The 14,766-nt window shown below is 67.2% G+C and overlaps 2 protein-coding genes across 2 annotated transcripts; both read right to left on the bottom strand.

Annotated features, from left to right (window-relative positions):
- Window positions 1-4,469: 4,469 nt before the first annotated feature.
- On the bottom strand, window positions 4,470-7,157 carry TNFRSF18 (TNF receptor superfamily member 18). Its single transcript, XM_037147013.2, has 5 exons — window positions 6,941-7,157; window positions 6,073-6,192; window positions 5,383-5,470; window positions 5,032-5,231; window positions 4,470-4,961 (listed from the first exon to the last, which is right to left on the bottom strand). Exons 1-5 carry the CDS (start codon window positions 7,137-7,139, stop codon window positions 4,825-4,827), a joined length of 744 nt encoding a protein of 247 aa, XP_037002908.2. The 5' UTR covers window positions 7,140-7,157; the 3' UTR covers window positions 4,470-4,824.
- A 3,799-nt stretch (window positions 7,158-10,956) lies between these two features.
- On the bottom strand, window positions 10,957-14,425 carry TNFRSF4 (TNF receptor superfamily member 4). Its single transcript, XM_053660509.1, has 8 exons — window positions 13,746-14,425; window positions 13,281-13,474; window positions 12,955-13,077; window positions 12,478-12,579; window positions 12,176-12,242; window positions 11,552-11,748; window positions 11,287-11,415; window positions 10,957-11,202 (listed from the first exon to the last, which is right to left on the bottom strand). Exons 1-8 carry the CDS (start codon window positions 13,976-13,978, stop codon window positions 11,132-11,134), a joined length of 1,116 nt encoding a protein of 371 aa, XP_053516484.1. The 5' UTR covers window positions 13,979-14,425; the 3' UTR covers window positions 10,957-11,131.
- Between the last annotated feature and the right edge of the window lie 341 nt (window positions 14,426-14,766).

Genomic DNA, 14,766 nt, shown 5'->3' with positions numbered 1-14,766 from the left:
GGAGGGACAGGGGCTCCGAGAAGTACAGTGAGTCCCCCAGGGTTACAGAGCCAGTGGGGGGCCCACCACTGGTCCAGGGAGCAGGGCCCCAGCTACAGAGTCGCTGCAGCCCTCACCGTCCTGCTTTCTCCCTGGCTTGGAGTGTGGGGTACCCAGGCAAGAGATCACTGAGTGGCCAGAGTCCCCCCAGGCACCTCCAGCGGTCCTCCCATGAGGGGTCATGCTCAGCTACTGCTGGCTCTGCAGCCCAGCCGGCCAGCTCTGAGCCCGAGGCTGGGGTGGGACGGAGGGCAGCCTCCATCAGGAACCAGGGGCCTCCTGGGCAGACTGAGCGCACCCAGGTCTTTGTGAAACCCGCACCCGGGCCTTGGGGGCCATGGCCACGTTCCCTGCTGGCACCCAGGCTGCTCCTCGGCAACATCAGTACCCGGAAGGGCCCAGCTCTCCCAGGTGGAGCCAACCTGTGGGCTCGTGGGCGTGGCCTGAGTCTCCAGGGAGAGGCTGCCCCGATGTCTCGGTCATCCCTGGACCCTGAGTGGCTGCAGTGACGCACCGGGACCCGTGACACCACAAGCACTGCACATTGGCAGAGCCCCCAGCCCCGGGGCGCTCCCAAAGGCCTGGGCCACCGGCTGCTCTTAAGTTCCCAGTGCCCCCCGAGAGCCCAAGCATCAAGTGAGATATCCCAAGAGCCACTGCTGTTTACCCCCAGGGGCAACGGTCCTCGTCCAGGACCTTAAGGACCCGGGAGGCCGGAGAGGCGGGCAAGAGACGGAGACCGGGGTGCTGCAGCACACGGTATAGCCAAAGGCAGGCCGGGCTGGCCGCCACTTCAAAAGCCAGTACTCGAGGGGCAGGTGCTGATGTGCAGAAAAGACGGGGGACTCACGTCTTGGAGCCCGTCTCCCCCTCTCAGCGCAGGCAGAGGTGTTTATAAGGAGGGAGGGGGCACAGAACAGACAGATTGGGGGAAGGTCTGCACAGTTCTCGACGTGCAGACGGGCACAGTCCTCTCCAAGGCAGGTGACAGTCCTGTGTGCGTCATCCCGGTTTAGTCAGCCTGGCTTTACGTCATCACAGCTCCGAAGCTGAAGGTCAGTGCTTCCCCTGGAGCTTTAAGGTCGGCTCTGAACCTTGTAGTTCCTAGAATTCTTACATAAGCAGCTGTTTATCTACAAGCCACACCAGAGTCAGCACTTACAGAGAAGATATCAGCCCCCCACCGTCAGTGTTCCGCTGTTACAACGCGGCACCTGGCGTCTTCGGGCAGCAGGTGCCCCCTGCTATAATCAATACATAGAAGACAGCAGGTGCCCTGAATATTGACCACACGTCAATATTCAAAGACAAGGGGTGGCAGTCCCAGCAGAGGCAGCTGGGACCCCTGAGTGGGGGAGCAGGGGCGCCAGGTGCCCAGGACACGCTGCCCGGCCCTGTGCCCAGCCAGGCATGTGCTACAACGAGAGGGCTGCCCCCTCCTCCCCTCACATCCAGACCCCCCCACACTACCTACTCGCTTCCTCTTCCCTCTCCCCTCCAGGGATCCTGCTGGCAGGTGGGGAACCCCTGCACTGCCTTCTGTCTGCAGGAAGCTTGGGGGGTTCGGCTGCCCTTGGCTCCGACCCAGGCAGCACCGGGGGAACCAACCCCAGAGCCTCCCCCGGCACCCAGTGGGACATCTCTCAGCCTCAGGCAGACAGTGTCCCGGGTCTGCTGAGCATCTTCTGAAGTCATGGGTCTGTTCCGGCCACAGCCAGGGAACCCCAAGGACCCGGTGGACACCCCCAGCCCCTCAGCCCTGCAGTGTGTCCCTGAGACACGGGTCTGAAGCTGCTTGGCCCGAGTCACAGCTCCTGAGGCCTCCTGAGAGGATGAGGCCGGTGGAGGTGGAGGTGTCTGGCTCCCCACCCCACGCTGGGGCACAGCCACTTTGGGGGAGAGCCCCCCAAAACCAGCACAGGACCAGCTGCCCCTCCAGGATCACGTGCCAGCCTTAGAGCTCAGCCCGCCTCTGGGGCTGAGGTACAGGAGATGTGCCCCTCAATGCTCAGGGTAACCTGGGGGTCAGGGGACAGGAGTGACGGCCCCAGCGCCTGGGCGGTGGCCCGTTTGACCGCCGGGCACACATGCAGCACCGGGGCAGCCAGGGACCCCTGCCCGGGCAGCCAGCCCCAGCAGGCCCGAGGACAAGCTCTCTCTGCGGCGGCCCTCCTTCCTGCCCCCACTGAGGGTCTCTGTCCAGCTGGGGCTCTACCCTCAGTAACAAGAAGGGCAGGTGAAGGGTGGGGACCCGCCGAGGCCGGAAGAGCTTCTGGGAACACAAGGCGGCCTCTGGATCCTTATCTGAGACCGAACTCCAACCCCCGGAGGCGGAGCTGTGGTTTTCCGGGACAGCTGGCACCTGCCCCTGGGGGTGGCAGTTCTGGGTGGGTGGAGTTTCACCTTGGGGTCTGTCTAGGGCTTGGGGGCCAGGCCGGGCTATCAGCCTCTGCAGGGGGCACACACCTGCCCCAGGCCAGGAAGCTGGCTGAGGGGGAGGGGAGGGAGCCTCCCACAGCCCCTTAACTCCAAACCACCTCCCCACCCCCTTTCCCCACAGCCAGCACCCGAGTCTCCCCAGGCCCCTGCCCTGGGCACTGGTCCTCACTGCCTGCCCGAGTTTCCTGCTTCTGAATTTGGAGTTGCTCAGGCCTCCCTACCTAAACCCTCCGCCTCCTCCTAACACCTCAACCCCCACCCTCGGCCTGGTGCTGAGCACAGGCCCTTCTCAGGGCAGAGCCAGGCCAGCCCTGCAGACCTGGGGTCCTGGGGGCCCGGGCAGGCGAGAGCCCAGAGGTGGGGAGGGGCGGACGGAGACGAGGTGACTGCCGAGTAGGGGCACCTCTGCTGCACGTGGGGCGCGAGGAGGGAATCACCCCCAGGCCCTCCCGGGGCCAGAGGCTGTCCGCCCAGACCCCTTCCCCTCCCACCGCCCTTGGCTCCTGGAATCCCCCACGGCTCTGCGTCACTCCTGCCGCCCCCACCCCTGAGCTGACGCTGCGCTGAGTTCTCCCGAGGAGTTTCCACGCTGAGTCAGCCCTGCCTCGCCCACCTGCTGGGCCCCTTGGGACTTGGGTGTGGGCGGGCCACAGGCCACTGGTGGTTTCTGGGGAAGGTCTTCCTATGACCAGAGGCCTGGCCCCTCCCAGCTAAGCCAGGTGGGGAACCCCTTCCCTGCTCCCCCCGTTTGGGGACAGCCTGAGCAGGCACCTGAGGAGGGTCCGGGACAGTTGGGAGCGCCCACCTGGGAGCCTGTCTGTGGGGGTGGAACAGTCAAGGGGCCCAGGTGGCCGGAGTGAGCCCCAGGAGAACTGGCTGCCCAAGGAGACAGAGCCAGGGGTTGGCAGAACAAGGGACCTGGCCTAGAGACACAGCGCACAGTATGGCCGGCAGGTCCCAGGGAGGCTGTCTGCTCCGAGGACAGCCTGAAAGGTGTCCGCCGCTGTTTTCCCGAGGTCCAGCTGGCCGGCGCCCGTTTTCTTATTTATCAGCTGGTTCACCTGGGACTCACCAGGGACTTGGGCTCCAGGGACCTGGCAGGCACGGGGGAGGTGCCCACGGACAAGCATTGCCCCAGGGACCAAAATCATGAAGGCATCCCTGCCCTCCTTCCAGGGGCAAAAATGAGCTGTGCTCTGCCGGGGTGGGACGATGCCCTTGGGGCGACACACCTGAGCCCTCTGTCCTCCACTCCCTGCTGTGCGGTGCCCACCCGGCCCCCCGCCCGCTAGGCCTGGTGGGGTGGGGACCGGTGAGTGAGTCGGGAGGGCTCTGCTGGGCTGTGTGCAGGCAGGAGGGGAGGGTGGGGGGACTGGAGCACTTGGGCTGCCAGCGGGCCTCCGGGTATGCTGTCACCTGCAGGGTGCTGCCGCCGAGACGGGTCCCCACTGGCCCGCCTTCCACACCCTGGAAGCCTGTGCCAGTGAGTCCTTGTCAGACCTCCCCAGGTGTCAGCCCTGCCAGGAGGCTCCCAGGGATCTGAGTCCTGTGAGGTGGCAGATGCCAGCAGCAGGGTGGGGAGATGGGTTGAGGTGGCCACCACCCACCCGGAGGCACCGAGGGCAGAAAATGACCTGGCCCCAGACTTTGTGCCCAGATGACGCACGGCAGGCGCCCCCCAGGGGCCAGGCTGGAAGCCCAACCTGAGCCCAGAGTCTGGACCAGCGGTGGCCCCGAGATCGGACACAGGCCCAGGACCCAGCCACCCTAGTGTGTGCCAGGCAGGCAAGCAGCCGGGGGGGGGGGGCACTGGGCGGGGCATAGATGCACAGCCCCTCCCCCAGGACGCCTACTGAGCCCCGAGGTTTCTGCTCTGGGGTGGCCTGACTTCTGCTCCCGAACTTGAACCCCCACCCCACCCAGCCCAGGAGGGATGGTGGCCATGGGTTGGGGGTAGCCCTGAGGCCCGTGCCTCGTGTCCCTGCCTCTGCCCAGCACACGTCCACTCGGGTCGCTGGGCAAGTGTTTATTGGGCTCTGCCCGCAGCCTGTCCTGGGCTGTCTGGCCTCCTGTCCAAGGAACCAGGGCCCACAGACCCCACCTCATCAGGGCCAGCAAGGGAGGGAGGCAGCCCTGTCGTCGGCACCTCCTGTCGTCGTCCTCTCCTGCATGATCTGGGGAGTCACTGCTGCCGCAATCCCCACCCGCTTCCACCGCCGAGGGGAGCAGGGCCGGGCCAGATCCGGGCCCCTCACAGGGCCCAGAGCCCATGCACCCGAGGGTCGGCCCCGGGCCAGTTCCAGGGAGGCCTGTGTCGGGGTCCACCTGCTGGAAGGCGGCCAGGCCTCACACCCACAGGTTCCCCGGCGGGCCCTTGTCCTCCCCCGTGTCCTCCGAGAGCTGTCCTCCTCGCTCCTCTTCCGGGAACTGGCAGCTGTAGGTGTCGTCGACCACCGGTGGCACCTCCAGGAGTGGCTGGGTCTCTGCAGAGGGGCCGTGGTCAGCGGGCAGGGCTCAGAGGGGCCCACCTCCCCAAGCTCAGGCACAACTGACCTGGCGGCTGCACGAGCTGCCTCCTCAGCTGCCAGAGGTGCAGGCCGAGCTGGGCTGCGGTCAGGGCCAGGATGCAGGCACCCAGGGCCAGGAGCACGGCGAGCGGGCAGTGCGTCTCAGCGGGCGGCAGCATCAGGCCGCACACGGCGTTGTGCGTCTTGTTCCCGGGGAACACAGTGCGAAGGCCAGACCGGGAGCAGCTGGGACACGGGCACACGGAGCCCCGCGTCAGCCCTCGGCCACCACCAGCCCCTCCTACAGCCGCTGCCCGATCTGACGGGGGTCACCACACCAGGAGGGGCAGGACAGTCCCCTCTCTGGGAGCCACCCGAAGGCCCCGCCAGCACTCACTCTGCCCAAGGACTACAGTGGCCCTCGCTGCCCCCAGAGAAGGTCCCCTCGGCACAGTCGACACATTCGAAGCCAAAATTGTATGCCCCTGCAGACAGACAGAGGGACAGAAAGACAGACAGACAGGCTGCAGGGCCACCGGTGGGTGTGGACCCCACACCCGACCCCTCCACAGAGGTCTCAGCACCCCCAGGACCAGGCCCCAGAGAAGCCAGCATCTGCGTGTGCCCCATCCAGGTATCTGTGCGGGAGGCGGCCCCGGGGGGACCTGGAGGCCGTGACCCTGGGCTGAGTGCAGGCTCCCCTGGGGGCACTTGGGGAGGACGGCAGCGATGGGGCCAGGGTGGGGGTGGAGAGGCAGCAAAGGCCAGGCCTGGGCTGGTCCCGAGGGCCAGAGGGCAGGAGGCCAGTGAGGGTCCCGGACAGAGGGGCTACGGCTGCCGTCCCCATGGGCCCTAGACCTGCCGCCCTCCAGCCTCACACAACTCCCCTGTGTGGGCACCGGTCCGGCCCCTGGTTGAGGGGAGGGCTGGCCCAAGTGGCTGCAATGCTGAGAGACACAGGAGCCCCTGCCCAGAGACCACGTCTGTGTCCCCCACACCAGTGACCTTCCTTCCACGCCCACACGCCACTCAAGCCCAGCCTTGGCTGTGAGCTCGGCCACTCAGGCTGAAGCCCGGAGGGACTTACCGTGGGTCTCCACCTCCTGGCCGGGTGGGCAGGGGTGGTGTTTGCAGGTCTCGCACTGTGGGTCTCCGCAGTGGAACTCGGGCTGCAGACACGTGCAGGTCCCCTCTGGACAGGCCTGGGCTGGGTGGGGACAGGCTGGCCCCTTAGCAGCTGGGCTGAGCCCCCCTCCCCAGGACTGCCCCCTCTCCGGCCCTCCAGGGTGGAGGGGCTTCAGGGCAGGCAGCCCACTCTCAGGCACCACCAGGGGGCAGAGGGCAGCTGTCTGGGAGCCAGGACCCTCACTTAGCCCTCTGCTCTGTCTGAAGCTGGGCTCACCCAGCTTCGCTGTGGCTCTGCTTGGGACCTGGAGCTGCCCCTGACAAACAAGAAAGTGGCCTGGGGGCCGCCTTAACCCTGCACTGAGCCAGGCGCCATGTTCCCGGAGGCAGTTTGCCTGTCCTCCTCCCGGCCCCAGCCCCAGGACCCCTCAGGGTGACACTCTGGGGTGTCTTTCCTTTGATATGTGTCCCCGAACAGGCACATTCCACCGGCCCCTCACCCACAGCCGCAGGTCAGAGACGGGAGTACGGGGTGGGAGGCAGGAAGTGGCCTGAGTGAGGACCGAGGACTCGTTATGCACTCAGTAGGAACCAGGACCCCGGCCGGTCACGGAAACGGCTTCCGGCCCCTCGCCCCGGGTCCCCGCCTCAAGCCACGGGCGGGAGCTGGGCTGCTTCCACTCCCCGGGCTTGTGGTGGAGCCCGGGGTTCTGGGCCTGGAAAGCTTGCTCACTGCTTTGCCTCGGCCGGGTCTGCGCACGCGGAGGGGGCGCAGCGCCTCTGAGCCCGGAGCCGGGACTCCAACCCCGCCCGCCCGCTGCGGGCCTTACCCGAGGCACACGGGCCGCAGCAGCGCAGGTTCACCCCGGTCCCGCTCACAATGCTCCCGGGGCCGCATCTCGGGTCCATGGGGGGCCGCTGGCCCAGGCCAAGCGCGCAGAGCAGCGCAACGCCCCACAGGGCCGCCCGCACGCCCCTTGCGCCCATGGCACCGTCACCCAAGCGAGCTCCCCGACTTTGAGACGCCATCACGCCCCACTAGGCACGCCCAGACCCCGCCCCAGAGGCCGGCACGCAGCCCCACCTCTACCACGCCGCAGGGGGCGAGAGGAGTTGCTACCACCTGCACCCCGCAACAGGCAGCGACTCGGGGCTCAAGGCGCAGGCGGGGCGCAGGGGATTTGGGGGCAGTGAGACTCCTTTGTGATCATCCTGGGGAACGCAGGTCACGGCGCCTCTGTGCAAACAGCCGAATGCACAGCACGGAGGGACCCTAATGTAAGGGGGGCCCCTGGGTGACGGTGGAGTGTCCGTTGTGACATGTGCGCACCCTCTGTGGAGACGTTTGTAACGGCGACCGCTGTGCATGTGTGGGGGCCGGTGGGAAATCTCTGTACCTGCCCCTCAATTTCGCTGTAAACCTAAAAGTATTTTGAAAAATAAAGCATATTTCTTCCAAAACTAGTGGGTTTCAGCCACTGAGGTCGGAGTCCACTGACTGGTGCTCCAGACACATGTGGGGTGACCTTGGGGTTCCCAAGTGCTCCTGCCTGCTGTCCTCCCAGGAGCGCCTATCCACACACACCCCAGCCCAGTGGGGAGCGGGGAGGGGGTGGGGGGCATCTGAAAATCTCTCTATGCAGAGCCTGTGGCCACCTGGTCTGGAGAGACAGGGTTGTGGGCAGGAGAGTAGCAGGGGTGGGGTCTGGATGTGGGTGGTCAGTCAGGCCCTGAGTCATTGTGGGTGGGCAGTGCCCACAGGTGGGTTCTGGAGAGGGACCTCCCTCTGCGGGTGGAACTGAGCCCTAGTTGTTCCCTCTCGGCCCCTTGGCTCTGGCTGAATCCCCTCCCACCTCCAGTCTTGCTGGAGTCCCAGGGGGAGCGGGGTGCAGTCCGTTGTCCTCCCCGAAGCCTGCAGACCCAGAGCCCCACCTGCCTCGGGCACGGCCACACCCACTAGCCCTCCAGGCTCTGAGCTCAGCACCCAGCAGCCCGGGAGCCCACCCAGGGGTCAGGAGGAGCCCCCCACCCACTTCCTGGGAATTAGGATGAGTGTCCCTCCACTTTGCAAGGGTTACGATGAGCCTTCTTCCTGACTGGGCCAATCCAGCCTGGCAGGGCTCCAGCAGCTTGGGCTGACCCCCGTGCCCCTGTGGGGGCAGCCAGCAGCCCCCTGCCCATGCTTTTGAGCCCCAGGAGCCTCTCTCACTCCCAACCTAGGGGGCTCTTTGGCATGTGGGAGGGTGTGGCCCGGACACTGATGGAAGACTGAGGCCCCTGAAACCTGCGTAGTCGCAGCTCTGACTGCTGAGAGGTTCCGACCCGGATCCCCCCAGACAGACCCGGTCTCCTGGGGGGTGTGGAGGGCCAGCCCTCGCCAGAGCTCTTGAGCCACAGAGAACAGCTTCCACCTCACCTTGACACGGTCCCTTGTCTCTCTGAGCCTCAGTTGCCCCATGGGTCACTGAAGGGTTCTGGGGCCTGCCTCCCCAAGGAAGCCCACCTAGATTGTTTGGCTTTGTGTCCCCCCACCACCCCGCTGAAGCTCAGCACAGGGGAGCTGGGGGTGTGGGGGCTGGGCACTGGGGTCTCTGGCATGTGGCCTAGGGGGGCGCCCACAGCTGGAAGTGTGAGGGCTGTGGTCACAGGAGACCTGCATGGGGCCAGCTGTCCCTTTTCTGAGAGAAATGACAGGAGTGACGGGTTGTTACTCAACGCTTGTTCTCAGGTCCTCAGACAGAGGTCTCCAGGGTGGCTGTGGCTCCCCGCTGCCTGAGACCCTGAAGGTAAGGTGGGGCCAAGGAGCCCCGAGATTTGCATCCAGCTCCTCCTGGGGAGGTGGGGCTGAGTGTGGCCTTACCTGGATGCCAGGTAAAGGTGCTCTGAGCAGAGGTCCGGGCACCGCTTACTTTTGTAGGCGGGAGAGGCCAGGTCTGCGCCAGCAGGTGCCCCTCGGTTCCGATAGGCGCCCAGGAAACACACTAACTCCCCTACAGTGATGCTTGTGATTTGGTCCTTCCAAAATTACCTTCTGGAATTTTGGAACGTTCTGGAGTCAGCGAGACAGACGGGGGCAGAGTCGCTGCCCTCACCTACGGCCCTGCAGATGGGAAGGGGCCCGGCTGTGTGCTCCGAGGGCGGCGAGCGAGGCCGCCGAGAGGCAGAGCAGAGTCAGAAAGTGCCGGCGCCCATGCCTGCCTTCCTGTGCCCACCACGGGGCGGCCCCTCGAGCCGGTGTGGCTTCCCAGTGGGCAGTGGGGCCGGGGTGACCCTCTGCCTGTCTTTATTTCCAGCTTTATTGCCAGCCCATGAGCAGCTGCAAATCCGCATCATTTATTTCAGAAGCAACCGCGTCCATGCCCTGAGGGACCCACAGGGGAGGCTGGGGGTGTGGAGAGACAGGGCCAGGTTGGGGGCCGGATGGGGACACACCACCGGGTGGGCACCCCTGGTTTCTGCGGCTGGGGGCAGGATTCGGCTCGACACCCAGGCCTGGGACGCGGGCAGAGCCCAAGCGGGAGAAGGTCTGGGGGTGTCAGCAGAGCCCAGCGCGAACAAGGGGCAGTGTGGAAGTGCCAGGAAGGTGGCCACCCTCCGTCCATGCCTCTGTCCCACAATGAACACGGAGCCCCAGACTGGCATGGGTGTGGGGAGGAAGCCCTGCCTCAGGACGCCCAACCTTCCAAGCCCCAAGGTCCAGACCCTCCCCCAGGCCCCATTTGGAGGCCCCTGTCCCCACACCGGGGGTGACGGCCCTGTTTGGCCCTGTTGCAGCTCGTGGAGGCCAATGGCTTCCTTCCCTTTGCAGCCCGAGGGTCCAGGGACGGGGGTCAGAGGTCTGAGTGGGGAGAGGTGGAGGCCAGTGGGGCGAGTGCAGAGAGGAAGCTGCCAGCAGGTGGGAGGCCCAGGTCGGCAGGGCTGGAGGGGACCGGGCCTCGAGCGGGGCTCTGCCCGTGCCCCTGGCTCTGTCTCACCGAGCGCCCCCCCTCCCCGCAGCTGGACGTGCTGTAGGCCCTGCGGGCCCGCCTCCTGCCTCGGCTGTGGTTTCCCTCGGGTGGGCTGGTCCCATGCTCCTTCCTGTCGGCTTTTCCACACTTCCTGTGCCCTTTCTGCCCTCAGGTCGGTGTGGTCGAGGCGGATGCACGCGAGCAGGGCTGCTGAGGCTGGCTGCTGTCACGAGTGGGCACGGCCGGTCTCTTCCCGGAACGCCACGGCAGCCTGTGCATGCCGCACGTGGAGGGGGGCTGTCTGCACACGCCGGGATTTCTCCATCCGCCTTGCTGCTGACGGTCGTTCGAGTTTCCACTTTGGGGCCCTCTGCTTACACCCACCAGGCACCTCCAGTTTCCCAGAGTGGCGTTTGGCGCCCCACCGACAGGGCTTGCGAGTGTGGCCACCCTTGAGGCCCCTGGGGGTGCTCGGCCCTGGGCACCAGAAATCGGGGGCACGGGCGGGGGTCCAGGTGATCACACACTCATGGCCGGCAGGCACAGGGTCTGAGGGGCTGGGACACGCACCATGAGCCCCCCTGCAGGGACGGTGGGGTGGCCTCCATGCTCCTTTGAAACCTGAACCTCAGCTTCCCCCCTGCGCCATCAGCAGGACCCCACCCGACCGCCTGCATTGGGCCACTGGCCTCACCGTGGGGCCGCGTCATCCGATGGCCCCGGACCTTCTCTTTGGCTCCACATGCCCCCGCAGCACCGTCAGGGCCGGGGGGGGGGGGGAGAATGGAGCCTCAGGGCCTGATGGTCCTGCTGGAGCCCCCGCTGCACATGCAGCCCCAGCACCCGGACCCCCACGCACGAGCCCACCGGCACCCAGACGGAGACCGAATCGGCCAACACCGTTTATTGGGGCCCCCCCGGGTGGAGTATGCACAGCATACATAGCCGAGCCCGGGGGCGAGCCCAGGCGCACCTAGAACGGCGCAGGGCAGGCGACAGGTGCCAGGGGGACGGGGCGATGGAGCGACAGGCCAAAGGGGTGCCGGGGCACCGGCTGCCACCCGGTGCGGCTGCTCAGAGCTTGGCCAGGGCGGAGTGGGCGTCCGAGTGCTCCTCTTGCACGGGGGTCCGGCAGCCGCTGCCTCCTGGTGGGGGGAGAGCGGAGGTGGAGGCTGAGCGGGGCCTGGGGCTCCAGGCGGGCGGCCCGGGCAGGCAGCGGCGGCACTCACCGGGGGGCTTGGCGTGGTGGGTGGGCAGCCTCCAGGCCTTGTAGTGCTGCAGCAGGACCAGCACGGCGGCCACCGGGGCCAGCAGGCCCAGGCACAGCCCCAGGCCCAGGACGGCGGCCAGCTCCGGGCCTGCAGCGAGAGCGTGGCTGAGTGGGGTCCACCACGGGGGCCCCCGGGGCCAGGGCCGTCCACCCCCACCCTGCCCTCCCTGCACCCACTCTCCTCTGGACTGGGGGCCCTGCTGGGGGAGGCCGGGTACCCTTACCCCTGGGGGGCTCTGCAGGGGGCATAGCAGGCCCCTGTGAGGGCCTGGCCCAGGCGGTGGGGGGCAGGGTGGTGGGGAGCTGGGCTGGGGGGCCTGGGGTCTTCTCAGGAAGGGTGGCTGGGGGCGTCCTGCCCTCGCAGACGGCGTCGGAGCTGTTGCTGCCAGCCCGCAGGGTGCGCTTCCCCTCCGAGGTGCAGCTGAGGGGAGGGGTGCTGTCAGGGACCCGTGGGGCCACGCTGGGGGGCCTCTGGCAGCGTCCAACACCACAGAGCACGAGGGGTGTTGAAGAGGGGCCGGGCCCAGCTGCCCCAGGAAGCTCAGCCCCGGCTGCAGGATCTCCGAGGCTACGGCTCACCCCCATGTCCCCACTCAGTCTGCTCCCCAAAGGCTCCCCCTGGCCCTCCCCGCAAACCCCTGCCCCACCACGCAGCCCTAAAAGACGACCTCCCAGCTGCGGCTGAGTGGGGGTCTCTTGCGCTCCCGGGGCCAGGGCCAGGGCTGAGCAGAGCGACGGGCCCTCATGGGGCCAGTAGCTCCCTGAGCCTGCGGCTTCCAGCTTCTGGACCTGCCTCCTGGTTCCTAGGCAGCCAGGCCCCTGAGCCTCCCAGCCCCTGAGACACTCACTTGGTCCAGGGTTTGCAGGCCGAGTTGTCACCGGGGGAGAAGTGTCCTGGTGGGCACGGGGCGCAGTCTGCCACAGAGACGACACGGAGGCAGTGAAGACTGTGTGCAGGCTGGGCCTCGCGCTGCCCCTTGACCTCTGGAAGCCCCTCCCGTACTCCACCCCCTGGCTGGACCCAGAGCCCCCAGGTCTCTGCGATACCTGTTGGGGGAGGGGCACCGGGTCCGGTCTGGGAGAGGAGAGTTGGGGAAGAGGTGACAGTGTATGATGTGGGGGACGTGGACAGATCCCAGCCCCGGCTCACCAACTCCTCGCTTGAAGCCACCGAGGGGCTGGGTGCCGGGCCGGCAGCTGCAGACGGTGTCGTTGGTGGCTGTGCATATCCGCTTGATTTCGCTCCCACTTCCTGCAGGATGCGGCTGGTCTCAGGCCGAGGGCCCAAAGCCTCCTCCCCTGTCCAGTGGCCCCCTGGATGCCTGGTGGCCCCTTGAGGCTGCATCCCTCCTGGCCACGTGGACCAGGCCCCGTGGCAGTCTGGCCTCCCTTCCCGCCCTTCCTCCAGCCCGCAGGACCCTCTGTGGCCTGAGAGGCCACAAGGCCGACGTGCGCCACACCCCAAGTCCACGTGGTCTCAGCTCCCTGGGAGGCGGGAGGTGCCGCTGGGGACCCCTGAGCGGGGTGAGCCCTGCTGTGGTTTGGGGCTGGTCCTGTGGCTGTGGGGGCCCCTGTGAGCGTGATTGGGGCAGGGGGGCGCGGCAGGGCGGCAGGGGCTGGGCCTCACGCTGGTTGCACTGAGTGCAGGGCTTGCAGGTGTCGTAGTTCACGGCCTCGTTGTAGAAGCCCGGCTTACACGGACGGCACACCGAGTCCCGGCTGTCGGTGCAGCGGCTCACCATCTGGAAACCTGCGGGGGCGTCGGGGCTTCGCAAACCTGCCCTGTCCCAGGCCTGGTGCTAGGTCCCCACCACCTTAGAGCTTCACCCGCTCTGTCCCAAGCCCACTCGTCCCATGCTACCCATACCTCGGCTCCACCTGTGTGCCCCTGCCCCCCCCCCCCCGTCCCCTGTCCCCTGCTGGTGTCCCCTCCTCTGCAGACAGGCCGCTCACCTGGGTCACACTCCTTACAGCACTTGTTGCCCCTGGGGTAGGTGTTCTCCCTGCAGACGGGCTGGGCCGCAGCCCCCAGCCCCAGGAGCAGCAGGGCGGAGTGGAGCGCGCTGGGCCACCGGGCACCCACACACCTCATCGCACCGGCAGCACGGGAGTCTGGGGGTTTTCCTCGCAGGATGTGGCTATAAAGGCTGGGGAGGAGGGGCCGGGCGGGCGTGAGGAGGAGGGCACCAGAAGGACACCAGAGACTGCCAGGGCCACTCACATCCAGTGGGTCGTGCGTCTGGTCTCGGGGAACAGACCGGGAGCGGCTGGGACACGGGCACACGGAGCCCTTCGTCAGCCCTCGGCCACCACCAGCCCCTCCTACAGCCGCTGCCCGATCTGCCGGGGGTCACCACACCAGGAGGGGCAGGACAGTCCCCTCTCTGGGAGCCACCCGAAGGCCCCGCCAGCACTCACTCTGCCCAAGGACTACAGTGGCCCTCGCTGCCCCCAGAGAAGGTCCCCTCGGCACAGTCGACACATTCGAAGCCAAAATTGTATGCCCCTGCAGACAGACAGAGGGACAGAAAGACAGACAGACAGGCTGCAGGGCCACCGGTGGGTGTGGAACCCACACCCGACCCCTCCACAGAGGTCTCAACACCCCCAGGACCAGGCCCCAGAGAAGCCAGCATCTGCGTGTGCCCCATCCAGGCATCTGTGCGGGAGGCGGCCCTGGGGGGACCTGGAGGCCGTGACCCTGGGCTGAGTGCAGGCTCCCCTGGGGGCACCTGGGGAGGACGGCAGCGATGGGGCCAGGGTGGGGGTGGAGAGGCAGCAAAGGCCAGGCCTGGGCTGGTCCCGAGGGCCAGAGGGCAGGAGGCCAGTGAGGGTCCCGGACAGAGGGGCTACGGCTGCCGTCCCCATGGGCCCTAGACCCGCCGCCCTCCAGCCTCACACAACTCCCCTGTATGGGCACCGGTCCAGCCCCTGGTTGAGGGGAGGGCTGGCTCAAGTGGCTGCAATGCTGAGAGACACAGGAGCCCCTGCCCAGAGACCACGTCTGTGTCCCCCACACCAGTGACCTTCCTTCCACGCCCACACGCCGCTCAAGCCCAGCCTTGGCTGTGAGCTCGGCCACTCAGGCTGAAGCCCGGAGGGACTTACCGTGGGTCTCCACCTCCTGGCCGGGTGGGCAGGGGTGGTGTTTGCAGGTCTCGCACTGTGGGTCTCCGCAGTGGAACTCGGGCTGCAGACACGTGCAGGTCCCCTCTGGACAGGCCTGGGCTGGGCGGGGACAGGCTGGCCCCTCAGCAGCTGGGCCAAGCTCCCGGGGAGGAACGGGAGGCGATGCCAATCCTCAACCCTCAGCGAAAGGCACCCAGAGTTCACGGGTAAACTGAGGCAGCACCCTAGGTCAAGCGATAGGCTCCACAGTCTGGACCTTGGTCCAGAACCAGCTGCGGGGGGAGGGGAGAGCCCGGGGCCACAGCACAGG

The sequence above is a fragment of the Artibeus jamaicensis genome, unplaced genomic scaffold (assembly GCF_021234435.1).
Source record: "Artibeus jamaicensis isolate MK-2021 breed Jamaican fruit bat unplaced genomic scaffold, CSHL_Jam_final scaffold_847, whole genome shotgun sequence".
NCBI classification, from domain to species: Eukaryota; Metazoa; Chordata; class Mammalia; order Chiroptera; family Phyllostomidae; genus Artibeus; species Artibeus jamaicensis.
Note: the sequence above shows the minus strand (reverse complement) of the source record. Positions and strands in the feature narration are given on the sequence as shown.

Bases quoted from the DNA above. Each gene is read 5' to 3' on its own strand.
- TNFRSF4 (XM_053660509.1), bottom strand. From the start codon at position 13,978: ATGGGGCACACGCAGATGCTGGCTTCTCTGGGGCCTGGTCCTGGGGGT. The intron at 12,580-12,954 runs GTGAGGCCCAGC...CGCATCCTGCAG, and splicing joins CTGCACTCAGTGCAACCAGC to GAAGTGGGAGCGAAATCAAG. The intron at 12,243-12,477 runs GTGAGCCGGGGC...TCTCTGTGGCAG, and splicing joins TGGCTTCAAGCGAGGAGTTG to ACTGCGCCCCGTGCCCACCA.
- TNFRSF18 (XM_037147013.2), bottom strand. From the start codon at position 7,139: ATGGCGTCTCAAAGTCGGGGAGCTCGCTTGGGTGACGGTGCCATGGGC. The intron at 5,232-5,382 runs GTGAGTGCTGGC...CCCGTGTCCCAG, and splicing joins CACTGTAGTCCTTGGGCAGA to CTGCTCCCGGTCTGGCCTTC. The intron at 4,962-5,031 runs GTCAGTTGTGCC...GCCCCTCTGCAG, and splicing joins GCAGCTCGTGCAGCCGCCAG to AGACCCAGCCACTCCTGGAG.